The sequence below is a fragment of the Anomalospiza imberbis genome, chromosome 2 (genome assembly GCF_031753505.1).
Source record: "Anomalospiza imberbis isolate Cuckoo-Finch-1a 21T00152 chromosome 2, ASM3175350v1, whole genome shotgun sequence".
In the NCBI taxonomy this organism is placed as follows: domain Eukaryota; kingdom Metazoa; phylum Chordata; class Aves; order Passeriformes; family Viduidae; genus Anomalospiza; species Anomalospiza imberbis.
The window spans coordinates 20,223,055-20,240,589 of NC_089682.1; the positions used below are offsets into that span (position 1 = coordinate 20,223,055).

The 17,535-nt window shown below is 36.2% G+C and overlaps 1 protein-coding gene across 4 annotated transcripts in view; it reads right to left on the reverse strand.

Moving 5' to 3' along the window:
• The window catches only part of WWC3 (WWC family member 3), a 98,629-nt gene that overhangs the window by 2,921 nt on the left and 78,173 nt on the right, over positions 1-17,535 (reverse strand). For 2 of the 4 annotated variants that reach the window (XM_068180092.1, XM_068180093.1), the window contains exons 12-22: positions 15,045-15,165; positions 14,208-14,282; positions 13,112-13,198; positions 10,596-10,788; positions 6,718-6,885; positions 5,929-6,080; positions 5,103-5,262; positions 3,796-3,960; positions 2,545-2,637; positions 1,178-1,405; positions 394-521 (exon numbers count right to left, since the gene is read on the reverse strand). In XM_068180092.1, coding sequence (XP_068036193.1) covers positions 394-521; positions 1,178-1,405; positions 2,545-2,637; positions 3,796-3,960; positions 5,103-5,262; positions 5,929-6,080; positions 6,718-6,885; positions 10,596-10,788; positions 13,112-13,198; positions 14,208-14,282; positions 15,045-15,165 — 1,570 coding nt within the window. The remainder of the gene's footprint in view (positions 1-393; positions 522-1,177; positions 1,406-2,544; positions 2,638-3,795; positions 3,961-5,102; positions 5,263-5,928; positions 6,081-6,717; positions 6,886-10,595; positions 10,789-13,111; positions 13,199-14,207; positions 14,283-15,044; positions 15,166-17,535) is intronic. The other 2 variants (XM_068180090.1, XM_068180089.1) reach the window with 2 other exon arrangements.

Consider the following 17,535-nt stretch of genomic DNA (forward strand, 5'->3'; position numbering starts at 1 on the left):
GTGATTTTTAGGGAGAGTGTTATTAGCAATTTATATGTATTACATTAAACAGATTATTTATGCCCACAGGCTTGTATTGAAGAACTGGACTTCATAGCAACTAGGCTAAGTTGGAAGAATCACTTAAGCTATGTTTATATTTGAAGCTTTTTTTTTTCTTAATGTCATGTATACTAGAATTGTAACACTGCAATTTTACCTTAGCTTTGGCTCTTTGCAGAACAAAGCATTCAGAATGATCTCGTGTCCAAATCCAGATACAGCTTTAAATTATTGGTTAATTACTTCTGATTAAAATCAAAAGAGACACAAATTTTAAGCTAAATGTTTCAGAAAGCTTTAACCTGACTAATGAACTGTTGCTACGCTATTTCAGTATGCATTACCGCTTACCTAAAAGTCTGCACCTGAATAGGTTCTTTCTGATTTTGCCCACGCAACTGGTATATTTCTTTTGATGCTTTCTTTAGCATCTTTTCAGCTGCTTGCTCTTGGTGATGTTCAAATTTGGTCTGTCTGGTCTGAAAACAAGAACATAATGCTTAAAATGGGCATGTGAATAAATAAAACACAAGAATATTCACAGTAAAAGAATGGATTTTTTTTCTCCACCTGCCACAGTGAAACCACGCTAGTACACTGTCTGAAATAGCTGATCGTCTAAGAACTATAAATGCAAAAGACTGAGTTGTTTCATTTATTAATGCTCTTCAGAAAGACATGTAATAAATTAACAAAATTTACTGCATAAGTCAAACAAGATCTTACTATAAATTTGGGTTCAGTTTTTGTCTCTGATAATCCAATGTAAATTTTGTCTGTTGAGCAGTTTTGCCACCTTTTTCTACAACTTCTTTCTCCAAAAACAGGGAAAAAAAACTACATACTTAGGGAACATTCCAAACACTTGTAAAAGAATAAATATCAAATCAGTAAAATTTCTTTTAAATACCAGAAGAAAGAAAATTATTAAAGTTACAATAAGAAATACCTAAACAAAAACAAGTGAGCAACAAATAAACAAATAATTTTTATTGTGCTAGCTTCAAGAATATAAAAGAAACATTCACTGTTTGAGATTCTGTACTAACAGTTCTTTAGACATCTTATCAAAATGAAGACATTTTGAAACAAGAAGTTTCTGAGCAAATTGAGTTCTTGTGTCATTTTACCATACCTGCCTTTCTGCTTCCTTCAACAAGTTTCGGAATCTCTCATCCCGAAGGACCCAGTGGGGTAAATCTGTCTGCCCTCGGAGCTGGGCATCTTCCAGACGCTGTCTCAACTCTCTTAAAACACATATCTCCTCATTCAGCTGTCTCTGTCGAGTTCTGGATGCCTGGAGATCCAGCTCCAGGTCTAAGGATGTCCTTGCCATAACTTCAGCCAAAGATGATCTGCAGGACTGTTGAGTTATTAGGATTCAAATAAAATGCACAATATATTACTCTCAACATATTTTACTGGTCTGTATTTAGCTCTATAGACCATACAGCTGCTGTACTTACTCCACACTCAAAGTCTTTTCCACATGAACTTTTGGAGATTATTTACATCCCCCAGAAAAGACTAGATAATATATGGTACAGAAAACCCCTACAGCTAAATTTTTCTATTAATACTTTCTACTACTTCCTTTTACAGTTTCCTTTCAACTTACACATGAACCTAATGAAGTTTATGGACTAAAATTCCAAGTTAGGATGATGATAATAAAAGAGAGGCAATAAGAAAATCTCAATGACATCATGACATCAGAAAAATACTGTACTGAACAAGACTCCTCTTAAAGGGCTTCATTCAGTATTGGCTTTAAGATACATTCTGAATCAAAATGGGAGGCATGGCTGTCTACCTGCCCACACCAGCAAAGCATTAACTTCTGCTGACCAGACTACATTTTATGTCATTTATACACACAACATTATTGCCTCATCTGCCCTTCTCTTCCCACTTGTTTGACAGCATGAGGAATGGCATGGGGGCAAAAAGAGAGCTTAACCTATTCATTCCTGAATACTTGGGTCTGAAATACTATATTTTATATATATTTTATTAGGCTTTATGGGAGGGGAGAGGTATGTCTTAATGCCACATTCACATACACATTTTTGAACCTGCACCCTGCATCATAAACTAGATTTGAAAGATTTTGAAACAAAGTTTACATCTAAATCAATCAATATAAATAATAATATAACATATATAATTTATATTATATTATATTATATTATATTATATTATATTATATTATATTATATTATATTATATTATATATTCTGTCCCCATTAAACTAATTTTTGTCTGCCACATTTTTCCCTCCTTTAAAATTGATCACAACTTTAACTTCTTTATGTCTACCTTTTAGCTTAGAAAGTCCAAACCAAACCCAAAACATGCACCCTGCCCCAATTACATTGCAGAAGTTTTGTACATTTCCTAAAAGTATCAGAATGTACCTGCAGACATCTAAAGCTCTGAAGTATAACAGTACCATTGTTTTAGAAACTTAATGAAAGCTAAAGATCATTTTCCTAGGCATACCTGCTTATAACGCAGAGTCCTCCTCTCCAAGGTGTTCCGGACAAAAGGGGACTTCCTTGGCAGGGTTGAACTGTCACTGTCACTGCGATACAGCTGATTAGAAACGACAATGAAAATAAAGGTTGCTTGCAAGATCATCTTCATTAAGAAATTTGGGTTGGTTTTTTTTTTCTGCCTTTTTTCTTTTTTAAATACACTGAGATTTCTTTTTTAAAATACACTGAAACTATCTTGTTTTAAGCAACCATTTTTTTCAGTTATTTATAAACATTTATATATAATAATGCTCATATGTTACAATAATTCAAGAAAACTTACAAACCATCAATGTTTTACAGGTAAGTTTCACCAACCATTCTACTAAATATCCGAGACAATCTAACCTAAAAAGAAGAGGGAGGGAGGACTCAAAAGCAATAATATTTCATCCTAAAACATTTACTGTCATGGGTACAAACAATACAGTCTCCCACTTTTTCCCTGCATCTGATTTTAAGTAACTGCAGATTAAGTGAGCACAGAATTTAAAAATAATTTCCTGAATTTTCAAACTCGAGGTCTTAGAAGCTTATGAAAGAGTACAATCAAAGCTATGATAATATTGCAAAACCAATACCCATGTATCAATCTTCAATCTGCAATACCATGAACCAACTGCTTATAAGTCTTCTGCCACTGAACGCAGCAAACAATAAATGTGACATTGAAAACTGCTGTGCTGGTCCTCAATTACTTGCACCAGTGCACCCAGGAATCCTATGTCCCACAATAACAGGCACCTTATGACTGATATTCATGACAGCAATCAGAGTCATACGAATATTTATGCAATGACCCTAAGATTAAGCATTCAGTGCCCTTTTTCAAACTTTTATGTATGTGAAAATTAAACACGGCTTCTAAGCTAACTGCTTATACACCTCATTAGATAGCATTGTAAAATCAACCACCCACAGCTAACATCTAAGGTTGCCAGGATAAACAGCTTAATGCCTAATTTATCATATATTCTTAAATTTCAAATTAAACCCATCCAAGTAAAAACTCTTAAAAAGAGTCAGGGAAGCTCTTCCCCACTGCACTGTTTAAGTTCAATTAAAGATTACTCCTTATTAAAAAGTTATTCCGTATTAAACAGTAATATATGTTTCTTATAAATGCAATGGAATCTTATAGTGAAATCATCAAAAATGTATAATATACTTGTGTGTGGAAACCCCTTCCCCCTCTTCCTTTTCAAGCTTTACTCACTCTGCAAACATATTGACTTCGTGCTCCAGGCGAAAAGGTCTGGGAACGAACAATTGTGCTACTGCGAACAAAAGCAGAACCCCGTGGCCTGCGGCTGGTTCTCTCTTTTGGAAGAATAGCAACTTCTTCAGGAAACAGATCCTCAGTGTTAGTTTCCTTATCCACCTAAAATTTCAACAAAGGACATTTTTTTTATTTCTTTCTTATTTTCTCTCTCCTAGCAAAGACAATCAGACATTTCAACAATATCAAAAGTAAACAACTTGACCTGCTAGCTAGATTCAAATTTTAATGAGCACTGAGAGGATGTATCACCTCACTTTTGTAAAAGTTTTAAAACTGGATCATTCAAAATTGTGAGATTGCCTTTCAGAAGCCTTTGCTGAAGCAGTAACAATTATGAGATGCAGTTATATCACAGCTGCAGAGCACAAGGACTGCATTCAGGATGGGCAATTGGGCATTACCCAAACTATCACCTGATATCCAGCCTCAACAGAAGAAAACTGAGTCACCTTTTAGTAAGCATAGTGACTCTGAAGCAACCACCTTAAAACTAGAGAAACTTAAATGAAGACAAGGAAGAAAAAAGGAACAGAAAGACTGTTCAAACAATTATGCAAGAACACTAAAATATTCAGAAAGACAGAAAACATAGGCTACTCTAACAAAGCTTCCAAACTTTCAGAAAACTCACTCCTCCATAAGAGGTGTGATCTTCTCTAAAGGCAACACAAACAGATAATGTTCCTCTACTTCAATGGAAGTCTGTTGATTTCAGCTTGTGAAGGATTATTTCCAGTGTCTCATATCTTGACTACAAAAGATTATAAATACATCAGTTTCAGCACAATTATTCCATGTTATTGTAAAACTGATATAGTAATGCAAGCCCTAAAATTTATTTCTTTACAATTCCTTTAAAAATTCTTATGGAAATAAGAGCACTGGAATTTGATCATGATCTTTTCTGCTAAAATTTCAGGTAAATGCAGAAATTGATACAAGTGCCTATTTATATATTAGATAAAGGCCAGAGTAAAACTAATTTGCCTTTTGATATAAGAACCAAATTCTGTTCAGAAGTAAGTAGTAAGAAAACAAAAAATCCCCAGCCCTAAAGAGTGAACTTCTACCAACTCAGTAGTCCAACAGCTGTCACAAAGTCAGTGCTCATACAGAGTTGCCAATGCCATTGCTGACTCTTTTCTCTCCTGCCCAACTCAGACTCAAACTGCAGGCACAGCAGTAGCTCACTGTGCCAGGCATGGTGGCAGTTTTCATGCTGCAGTATCTTCTCTCATTACCTTTAGTGGTGGAGGCTGCATTTTTCCAGAACCATACTGGCCTGCTGGAGCTGCAAACATGTGTCCAGCTAATGGATCCCCGCAAAACGGCTCTGGATAAGGAGGACTAGTCTGGGTGCAGTTACTGCAGCCACTGTCAACAGATTCTGCTTGCCAACTCCTAAAGTCAGAACATCACAGTAATTTTGCAGGTGTTAAAAAACCCCATGCAATTATGCACTACATTTATGTATTACATTATCTAAGCCAGTTGATAATTTTAGAGTATTATTTCTCCAATAAAAATACAGTCTTTTCAACAGGAGAACATAGCACACTTGCATTTCTGTAAATGCAAATAAGGAAATATATTTCATGGAAAAAAATTCATGTTGCCGAATTTTCTTAAGGCAGTGTTCTGGTCTTTATAACAATACTAAGAAAGCAATAACAAAAAGAACAAGAAAAGTCATGTAACAAACCAGGAGTATCATTAGGAATGAAATTGCAACCCTAACTCTAACAATGTCTCGCGTCACCACTAAATTTTATTTACTTTTTCTTAATACAGGGCTGTTACAAACTCAGTACAGTTGCCTCCCCAGCAAAGTTTATGTTTGATATAATGTTTTCCCACTCCCCAAATTCCCTAAATTCAACCAGCTATTCAAATAAGGTTGCCACCTCTTTGTGGATCATGACATAACAGAATTTTATACTTGTAGCACAAACAGGGAGCAAATCTCAGAATTTTTCCTACTTTATTTCAGACTATACCCATAGTGTAAATATCTTAGAGGAAGTATTAGTTATTATCTGTTTGATGAGGTATTTAAACAGTTTTTACCTTTCTGATATGGCTTCTGCCTGATCTTCCTTTCTTTCCATCTCCAAGATTTCCTCCTCTGTATACTCCAGTTTCACCCTCTCTTCTGCCAGCTCTCTCTCAACAGCTTCCAGCTGGGCAGTGGTCCTAGCTAATAGGGCTGTCACTGCATCCTGAAAGGTAAATTAGACTTTAATTAAATTTGTTTAACAAACCAATGTATTTAATGTGAATTATGCAAAGAAAAAAATTAAAACAAAGCCATCATACGTTCCTTAAAAAACAAAACAAAAAAACAAACGACAACTAAAAAAATCTGTCTTGAATCTTAACAATCAAAAGTATGTGGTGTTCAACTTGTCACAGAAACTGGGCAGAATTTACTTGACTGTGGAGCATCATCCACCAAGTTAGGTCAAAAGAGAACTCTGGAGGTCACCTAATCTGATATGTCTGCCCAAAGCAAGCAAGGCATCATGGCCAAGTCAGGCTGTCCAGAGCCCAGTCAAGGGCTGAAAACATCTTCAAGGATGAAAATTGCACAACTTTTCTTGGCAACCTCTTCCAGTGCAGTGGCAGAAATTTTTTATGTGTTTTAGCTGGACTGGAAACATGCATACAAGGTACTATTTCAAGCACCTGCCCAGACATGATCTAGTTTTCAATTAGTCTTCTAAAATCTAACTCTTGCCTCATGAGTTAAATTAAGTTATTACTTCCTGTGATAAATCAAAAACCTACACCCAAGGCAAGATCACAATCACCCTGCTGATCAAACAAAGTAAGCAAATCACTTTATTAGAGCCATACTGTTTTAACTGTAGTTACATTTCCAGAAGACTGAGGAATACTCTCTTCACATTGGTTTTTGGTCTTTGCTCTCTGGGGCTCTGAACCAGTGAAAATCTGAACAGGGTACCAGTGAAGCTGCATCTCACCAGAACTCTCTGCATCAGTCAGGTTTATCTGAGCAATGCCCTAGAAAAAAAAACAAAAAGCATTGACCACAATAAGATACCCTGCAGGATACACCTTCTCACTTAAAGAGTATGTTACTTACAGTGTAAAACTCCCACTTCACCAAATACTACTGTCTCTTGAAAAGAGACAGTTTTGTTCTGTTGTGTTATGATGTTTGAGATTCTGAATTTGTTGCCTCTTCTTTACTACTAGGAAGAATTGGAGTAGATAGTAATTTTTTTAACTTGAAAAATAAAATTTGTATGACTGATGTTGATATAACTGACATCTGATAGCTATTAATATTTTATTTTTAAAACCTTCCCAACTACAAATCTGATTTCTACATTTTCTTAAATTAACATCACTTTAATAATAATAATCACTTTTGAGGGGCTTTTGAGATAACTGTATTCTGATACCCTTCCATTCTCTGGCCCTCAGAGGTATCTTTCAAATGGAAATAAAAACGTTGTGTAAACCAATTTTTTCCCTGCCTATTTACGTCATAAGGTAGTCAAATGGTCTATAATGCTATTTTTCTACTTTCCAGGCCATCCTTGCATCTCTCAGATTCAGGCAAAAATAGTTTTAATGGAAGCTTCTCACTAAAAGTATTTCAAACTTTGAAGTAGCCCTACTCCATCAGAGAGAGCTCATGTAAGAAATTTCTCAGTGGTGTTCACCTAAATGAAAAACAGCTATGAACAAATCCATGCTGCCTATTTTATTTATTTGGTTTTTTTTAATCAGTTCACTAGCTGGACCCACCAATGGTTTTAAATCAGTCAGCCTTTAAGTACTGTTTTTTGTTTCCCTGGCTATCTCTGCAGCAATAGCATAAGCTATTTCCATGCTCATGAGCCACATGCTAAAAATGTCTTCTTTTGTATCACTGGAAAAGTCCTGTAAAAATGGCTTTCATCTCTCACAAATCAAGACACTGTATACAATGATTCTAACAACAAAGGCAGTAGGAAATGTAGACAGAATGTGCATTCAAGTTTTAGCAGCTAAAGAAACAGTTAAGTAGAAAACAATAATAAAAAAAAATAATTGAATTGTTTTTCCAAGACAACTGTTCCCTGGGGCTCTGTTTAAACAGGTGCATAGAGGACAATAGCCTAACAAAATAATGTGACATGGGGATATTGCATGTTACTGAGAAAGTAATTTCATGTCAATATATCACAGGCTACAGAGATACCTTTTCTTTTTTCTGTATGACATAGATGTCTTCTAATTATCTACTTGCTCTGATGCAGTGGAAGATATAAATATGTATCAAATACTCACACTTTTGCATCAGAGTTGGAAGATGTTTAAGACACACTGAGTTTAGTTTAGGAGGTAGAAAGTAAAGCTGTTTTCCTGCCAGCAATATTGGAAGAAACATAGGCTAACTCTTAAGACACCTGACACTGCCCTATACACTGCATTTATTAGGCAGCTAAACGAGTCTGCCAAAGAAGCTGCCTCTACAAAGGGAGTCAGTAATTCCTGACTGATTGAATGCTCGTAAGTAGTAAATCATCATCAAACTCAATTAAGAATTACTAGTACTGAAAGGACTAATTAATATTTCATGTCCACCTCAAGATTTGGAACTTATTCAAAAGGATGAAGAAACCAAGGCGGGTCTGCTAGAGCTGTATCGCATGCCTGTTCTGATGAATTTGTTAACAACTTGGATGGCAGAACAGTAAAAGTATTTATGAATATCTCTGTAATGTCTGACAGACATGTCTCTTTATGAGAAAACAATCAGGATTTAAAAATCGTGCTAAAAATTGGATAGATGTTCCAAAATTAAAACAAAAAATGCAAAACGCTGAAGAAGAAACCAAATAAATTAAGATACAGGGAATAATTGGTCAGGGCTGTAAAAGATGAGAAACTGGGAGTGAAGTAGCAATGCCAGGTGATTGCAAGAAAGGCATTCATACTTCTTTTATGTTTTAACATGAACTATATATGCTAATCATGAAAAATAACAATTCCCTTATCTCAACATTGACAAGGTCACCAGGGAAGAAATAAGCCAATTTAAGACAGAAAAGGATCTTTCAGCCACAGAAAGTATAAGAGAAAAAGGCTAAGGAAATGGAAAGACAATCCCAACAAGTGTAGTACATTTATTTCTTTATAACTGAACTATTTCCCAGAATTTTTTTCCCCTGTTAGGTACAAGTATTTATATATTAGGATAAACTCCAGTCTGGCTTTTGCACTTTGGAAAATATTATACTGGCATAACCTAACTGAAAAGAAAGCAATCATTAAGTATTTGAGAAATATATGCATTATTAAATAGATGGGAAAAACTGTAATCTCAGTGGGAGACATTTTGAAAGACAGAGGCCTTGTTGACAGACACCATCACAGCAGTTCCAAAGAGAGGTAGCAGGTAGCATATTATGTCTTGATGTGAGAAAATGCTCATTCTCAAATTACAGCTGAAGAGAACAAAGATCATAATGTTCAAATACTTCAATGCATCTATCTGAAGAAACTGGCATTGTTTCTCTATTTTTGAGTAGTATTGTTAAATTACCTTAAACTATGTCAGCAATTACATGGGTAACAATTGTATGTACCAATTTGTATGTAGCAATTACGTATACATAATATATAATATACATAACAACAAAGATACTTCTGACATAACCAATTTAAGACCATGAAAGATAAAAAAATCCCTACCTAGACAACCTGAAGATCTATTTTGTTTTGGCAACTCAATAACAGCAGTTAGTAAAAGCACCCTAAACTTAGATGCATTTGTTTCCACAGAAAGATACTTTACATTTAAATAGCTATTTAGCTTCCCAGAGGAACAGGATATACCAGTATAAAGCATTTTACACCAATATATCCAGCCTGCTCTTGAGATGCTTTCTCTTTAATTACATTGTAGACAAAACTTCCTACTGCAGACAAGATCTTGGGTCCATTTCTATCAACATTAAGACCTCTGTTTATATGAGATGCTACTTAGATTTAAAGGTGGATTAACAAACACACATTCTCGACCAGATTTGCTCAAATAAATACCTCTTATCCACAGCCCAGCATGACAGTGAGATGCCTATAGCTCTTCACGTCTTTGATAGGCTTAAAAGTTTTTTTTCACTAACCCATAAGCCCCCCACTGCAAAGACAGCCCACTCACTTCAAAATAGCCAGGACATCAGCCCCAAGGCAGATTTAGTTATGCATATCTGTATTTGACAATAGCTAAATGAAGCTAACATTTAACACACCTGAAGTTAGCACATGATATCTCAATGAGTTTAAAGTAAAAGGCTGAGGTAATAGAACAGAACTGTTCCAAGGCCACTATTATCCTGCAACAAAGTTAAGACTGATGTAATAGTAGTCCTCTTCACCCACTGTTATATAATAACAAGGTGTCTGTATTTGTTATTTTTTTACATGGAACCTGTTTGAATAGTACAGATTCTGAACACAGGCATAATAGTATCATGCAGAAACCTAAGTCTTGAGGAAACTGTAGTCTAAAAGCTGTCAGATTAAGTCTTTTTTAAAATCTCGCCTTTTTATTTCCAGAACTATACTTATATCTGCGAACAAATGGACACATTAACATGTAACTCTATCAGAACTTCTTATGGAAAAATTAGGTTCTCTTTTTAATCTTAAAAAATAATTCTCAGGTAACTTTAGTTTCTCCTATCAGATGGCTTTTAAGAAACAGAAGCACTTACCAATAGTTCTTCTTGTTGCTGATGATCAACTGAACAGATATACAGCTGCAGTGATTTTAATTTCAAAACACTTGAGTGCATGGGGATTTGGAACACTTCATTAAATATTAACGGAGTTTGGAATTCCAAAGCTCTCGAGCAGTAAGTGGTTGGTGTGCCTGACTCAAGTGGTGGCAAATAAACTCTCACATGACTGGGAACAGCAAAATAGACAAATAGCACAATTCAGACAAAGAAAGCCATTTTGCATTTCTCAAAATCAAACTAAGCAAAAACATCAGTGGAACTTCTACATTAAGAATCTGCCTTGAGATCTCCTCATCACCAGAATTTACTTTGCATTCTAACACAGAAGATCTGCAAAGCTGATCTCAAAATGCTGTACTTTTTAACAAACACTTTTTTTTTTAACTTGTTGCTTGAGCAGAGGCACCAAGTGGCACTTGAACTGCCCTGAGGTATCCAAGGCATCTAAAATGAGTTAGCAATTAGAAGAGGATCTATGGAAGAGCTACACAGAGCCTCCCTCTGAGCAGCAGCAGCTGGAGGCCAGGTGCTATGCTATGCTATTTCAAATGGAAACACATGCCTATGTTTAGGCAATTGAATTGTTCCGTAAGTGTCACCAAGCCATTTCTTCCTTCCACCCACTAAGCAACATTTTTCCCTCCTTAAGAAATTAAGAAATTCAGATGGCAAAAGAAATCTGCAGTCACTGCATCTATCTACAGTCTCAAAAGACAAATTTAAATATGCGGTACCATATCATTTAAGACTCCAAGCCAAAAACAAAACCAATAACCATTTTCATCTGACAGAATAAGCAGCAGAGCTACTTAGAGAATTGTTTCCATGTCCTCCCTGTCCTGACTGCTTTCCAAGCCCCTACAATATCTTATTCCTTTCCTCATGCCAGCAAACAGTTTCATGCAACTGTGTTGTGACCCAGATTAGAAAATTTATCTGGGTTAAAAAACTAACCTGGCTAAAAACCCACAAAGCCTTCAGGATTAAAAAAAACCCACTCCAGCTCAAAGGTTCACTCAAGTTGTCTACATGGCTGCAGGAACTGTTATGCCACCACCAAAGAGGGGCTGACACTGGCAGGCAAATAAATGGTTAGAGGACAACTGGAAGAGCTCCTTATGGTGTAACTGCAATGCACTGGACTGTGGAGCATCAGTTAAACAAATTCTTGTCCTGTGAAAAGGCAGAGATCCAGCTTCTCTGCTCCCTGGCTGCCACAGGCAAACTTCCCCCGGCTGCCACAGCACCTGATTCAATCAATGTACAGTTGCACAGAGGAGTTTGATAAAAGCTTCTTCTGCTTTTTGGTAATAGAAGCTTTCTTTTTGACTAGACTAATCAATTCAACCTGCAGCAATGCAACTTCTGGATTCCAGCAAAGGTAGGGTTGAGAAGGATGAAGAACAGAACTGCATTTTGAGTCATTTAGATGCCTTGACAACGATGTCCAACAAACCCTCTGGACTAATTTTTTTCTTTGGAGACTCTACTACCTTCTTCAGATGACACTTACTTATTTTTCTGACAACAAGGCATCATGGCTGAGTAATACACAATACTCATATTTTTTCCTATCATGTGCCCTTGCACTCACACCAAAACTGAGCAAAAACCCAACACTAATGTACTAACGTACAAGAAAAATTTCCACTGCAGTTTTGCAGAGATAGCATGGTGAAGTTCTCAACGAAGAACAATTCATTCAGGGAGATGTATTTCAATCTAACACCTCCCATCAAATGACTTATTTTACAATACAATAATGTTATCATACCTCCATTTTCCTGCTTTCAAACAACCTCTCCCAGAGATAAAGATCAACAATTTGTACATGCTGAATTTCTTTAAAATATGCTAAGATACATATCTCCAGATAAAACCATGCTTTCTGACAACACTGATTATTTAAGAAACATTTATTAGAATAAACTAAGCTATGTTCTATATGTGATACAAAATTTGAAAAAGTAGCACAAGCTGTCAGAGGTTAAAAAATTCAATCTTTTGTACTGATTCTCAGCTAGTAATTGTCTTCTCAGGAGGTCTTTCATGGATACTCAAGGAGAGCTGTACAGGCCACAAAAGCCTGCAGATCCTTTGTTGTTGTTAGCACGTTTTCTGGTGTGGTTTTCTTTCTTAAAGATAAAAGGCAATGTATACCGCTTAGTGATTAATATAGATGTTGCCACAGGTATTGAGAAAAATACACTAACCTTACTCTGGAATATCACAGATATTTTTGAACAAACTTTCCTCTGCATAATAAACATGAAAGAACACAGAGACTACACTTGTTACCTGAATATTGTGACATAAGCTGTATAAAAGGGATACTTTGTGGCCATAAAATTAACCCTTTCTGCACAGAAATTAAGACATACCATCTTCTCCAGAAATGGCTTATTTTGAATGAAGCCAAATAAATCTATGGTATTTATAACGGCAGCATAAAACAAGCAATGATCACTCTGGGTGAAATTTAAGCTTACATTTTGCAGTTTTCTTTAACAACTAGACTAGTAAAGTTCTTCAGCTGTAATACATGGACTAGCAGACATTCACTTCCACTGTCATGCCTGGAAAATAAATTTTCAGTGTTAGTCATCAATCACTGATACTTTGCTTAAGAAAAAAAGATGAAGACAAAACAGATTTAAAGAATGTAAAAGCAGATTTTGTTAAACAAATTTCTTGCACAAATCAGTTTCAATCAAGAGCATTAGCTACAGTAACAAAGTTAATAGAACTAAGTGAATTAAACATTATTCAGCTTGAAAATAACAAGTGGCCTTCCTATGCCTCTTGACAGCAAACAAGATTTATCAAATACATTCCTTACTTTAAACTGCTACACCATGTGCATTTGTCTGTGTCCATGTGTAACAACATATCAGTTACATTAGCCAAATCCATCTGCTTTATTTTCGTGGGCTATTGAAAACAAATTTTTAAAATTCTGCTCTTTCATATCAGCACAAATTTTGAAATGCCACTAACAAACTTGGTTGATATTTTAAAAACTTCCAATCTTAGGAATTAGCTTCCAAGGGGCAGAGAGGATTCTGCAGGGCTAAGATAAGATATCCTGTCTTGTATGACAATGATTTGCCCTTCCCCAGGCTATTCCCACTACCAACAACAGCATGCCATAGGCACAGGATTTCAAAGATGTATTGTACAGCTGGTACTGTACGGTAGTTGTGTCTCTTCACCTTTGATTTTCCTAAGGTAATCCTCCTTTATCTGGCATAAGAAGATCTCGCTTACAGAGACATATTCCTATACCCATACCCACATTAATGGCCCAGACAAAGAAAATAAATGCTACTGAAAGAAGTAATGAAGGCCCTTTTATCAGTCAGCATTGAAAGGACACTGAATGAACTTTGGTTAAGCCATATCCCCAACACAAAGTGGCACGTAACTGACTAAACTGTACATCCACTGAACTTTGGCTGTCAGTTCAGAAACTTCTTAAAAATCCCCACCATGATTTAGTTTATTAAAAAGGTAAAAATCATAAGCAAGAAAAGTAGTGAGCAATTCCTGTAGAGTTGATAGGGAGAAAGAGAAGTAATTACTCACAGAAATCCAACATGTATTTGTGGTTCTTCATTACTGGCAGCATCACCATAAACAGACTCTTCCAGATCTTCATTCCTGCAGGAAGAGAAAGTACTGTAAACTACATAGTGACCTAAGCTGCTAAATTATGAACTAACATTTATTCTGTGATTTGTGGATATAAGCAATTATTTGGCAATACAGAAGGGACTGGTAATGTAGAAGGATTTGAGACCTCTATATAACAACATATAGTAGTAGTAATTCACAATTGTAAAAATTGAGGTTTTAGAATTATTCTTTCAAGATATTTAGGTTATTTTAGTATTTCTTTTTTCTTCCATTTCTATTTAGCATCCTCCAAACCTTATCTTCTTCCCAGTCACTGCTTCCTGTGTTAAAACAGTTGTACTAAGTAACATGTCTTTCTACATCCTTCAATCACTCGGTCAACCTACATATTTTTAGGCTTTTGGCAGTTCGTATATTTTTTCCTTGAAGTTGTACTTTTATCACATGATACTCAGAATTGTAAGTCACACTCCGTATAATTTTATTTTGTTACAGATGGTTAAACTAAAATTATTGATTTATGACTAACAGGATGAGAAAACTATCTTTCAAGGGAGATACAATATTAAAATGTCAGAGAGAAAAAAGCAAAAGGGACCTGGCACTTGAAGATGACAGTGGACTGCATGTAAAAAGCTTCTTTCCTTTAAAACATGCAATCTAATAGTTTTATGTTACTAATAAGTAGCAATTTTGAAAGCTTACACATAAATTCACAACTAATTCTTTTGGGCCGTGTGGCAGAACAGGAATATTTCCAGCTTACTATGCATTTATACACCTGACCTTTTGCTTAAAGCTTCAAACACGCCACTGTCACTAGCCAGTGAATGATCTGAGAGACATGCTGAAACTCGCCTGGCTCTCCTCTCCGATCTTCTACCACTGTCTCCTCGCAGAGTTACAGCTGCCATGGAGAAAAAAAAAGTGAGAACAACATCACTCAAGGCAACTTCTTCAAAATTAAGCAAGAAACATGTATTGTATCAAAGCTAGCAGCAAAACAGCACAAACGCAGTTCACTGATTTTTCTTCTAACTTAAAAGCAGAGAATAGGATTGACCGGAGATTTTCTGTGGGAGAATTAAGGAAGGAAGTTTGTGGCTAATTGCTCTGTGACAAGACAAAGTATAAACCAATTGCATTGTTACTAAATGTTTTTCTGGTAGAGTAATTCCTTCCTAAAGGAAGACTTACATTAATTCACATATGTACACATGATATCCTAAGATTTTCAGATTTACCTACTGAATATACAATAGGTCGAAAACAAACACAGAGACTAATTCTTTTTTAAAGTTATCTGATAACACAATGTGAGGTTTTGTTCTCATTTGTTTCTTAATACAAAGTCTCAAAGCATACTGTTTATACCATCACATAATAGCAGCTTTTATTTACAGTCTGAGAGGCATTATCAAAAAGAACCAGTGTTTTCCAGCTCACTCAGACCACTGTTTTTTTTCAAATTCTTGGTGAATTACTTTGAAAACTGACTGGGGGAAGGAGGAAGCAATGTTCAACCTTCTCTGCCACCCTTCCCTGAATCACCAGCCACACAATAAATAGCAACTCAGCAATCACTTTCATGTTGTAAGTATACCAATAAAATTATGTTATGCACTGGGTTTTGCACAGGCAAGTAGGTATAGCAGCTACCAATCCTTTAATGTACGTGCACAAGCAGTAACGAAGAACTGCATAGAAAAGGCTTCAACACTTTAACAATACCTCCTAACTTGAGGTTGTTTTCCTTTGAGCCCTAGATAAAACCACTAAACAGACTTGTGAAGTGCAGTTTCTTCACTGTGCAGAGAAGAACTTTTACCCTCTTTTGCTTAAGGTTCAATGACTGTCCTCAAAGCAGGAAAGCAATGATAAAGAGATGGCACTTCAAAAGTGGGGAAAGCATTTTCTTTTCTTCTGCTCATGCTTACAAACTTAAAACAGCATGGAAGCATTGACAGTTTCAGCAGAGTAACAGTAGCCCAATGCATGGGAGACAAGCACCAGCTGACATTTACAGCTTACAGCCCCAACAAGGGATGAAGCATGTCTTACTCAAAGTAACAACTTGTTAAGTACCTCTGTTGCACATTATCATGAGCCACCCCCCTGCAGAGTACCCACCTCGCCTCCCACCCAAGCACCACCAGGACAGGACATCAAGACAGGAGAACTCGAAAAAAGTCTTCCAGATCAACACAACCACGCTGGTGCTATCAACAGAAGGCTCTGGCTAAGGTCAGCTTTAACCCACTGTGGAACTGGCAGAGAAGGTGAACCAAGCCCAGCAGGTTCTGGGCCAGCACAAAACATATTCCTGTTACCAGGCCACTAACAGCACAATGTTACTGAAAGTGTTACAAAAATCACCCAGTCCTGTTTGGAGCAAAAATTCCTAGATAGCAGCAGAGCCAGTTCTCTGTCCTCTGGATTCGGATGTAGCCCTATGGACCTCTCCTCCAAATTCAATGAAAGATTTAGTCAGCTTTAGGTATGCAGGATATTTATTTGCTGACTAGGAACAGCCCAACCTGCACTTGTCTCTGCACCCATTCCTGTCCATCTCCAGTTACAGCATCCCACCCTTCTTGTACATCATACATTGTGCAGCACTATTCATGACATCCTCACAACAAATGAGAGCCAAGTTCAAGTGAGCACACAGAAAGCAAAAAAACTGTATTTGAACCATGCTCTCCTCTGTATAACTTCTACAAAAGTGGTGGTTTTGTGGGTTGTTTTGATTGGGGTTTTTTGTTTGCTTGGTTGGTTTGGTTTTTTCCTTTTTTTTTTTTTTTTTTTTCCAAGGACTTTTCATTTGGTAATCCTACCTTACTGTCTGGTATGTTTGAGGAATATTCTGTCACTGGTATTTATGAAGAATCATAAGAATCATGAAGAACTAGCAATCTGTAGAGACATTTACATACTAAAGTTTCTCCAAAATTTTACATCACTGAAAAGAGGTTGAGCTTCACAAAAGTGTTTAATTTTTTAAGAAGTCCTTCTATAATTTCTGTACTAATTTCAACAAGTTACACTAGAACAACTTCTTTTTGCAAATAAACTCTTGGCTCACGCCCTACGTGAACACTACGTATTAACGTAGCAGAGGGAAGATCTTGTGGAATCTGTCCTTGGAAGGCTCATGTTCCCAGTTTGGCTGGAAGGAAAAGCTGGCTTCAAGCACCAATATAATCAAATGAAAAGCTGACACATTACAACAATGTTGTAACTTGACGATGATTTGCTCACTGTCTGCAGGCCAAGA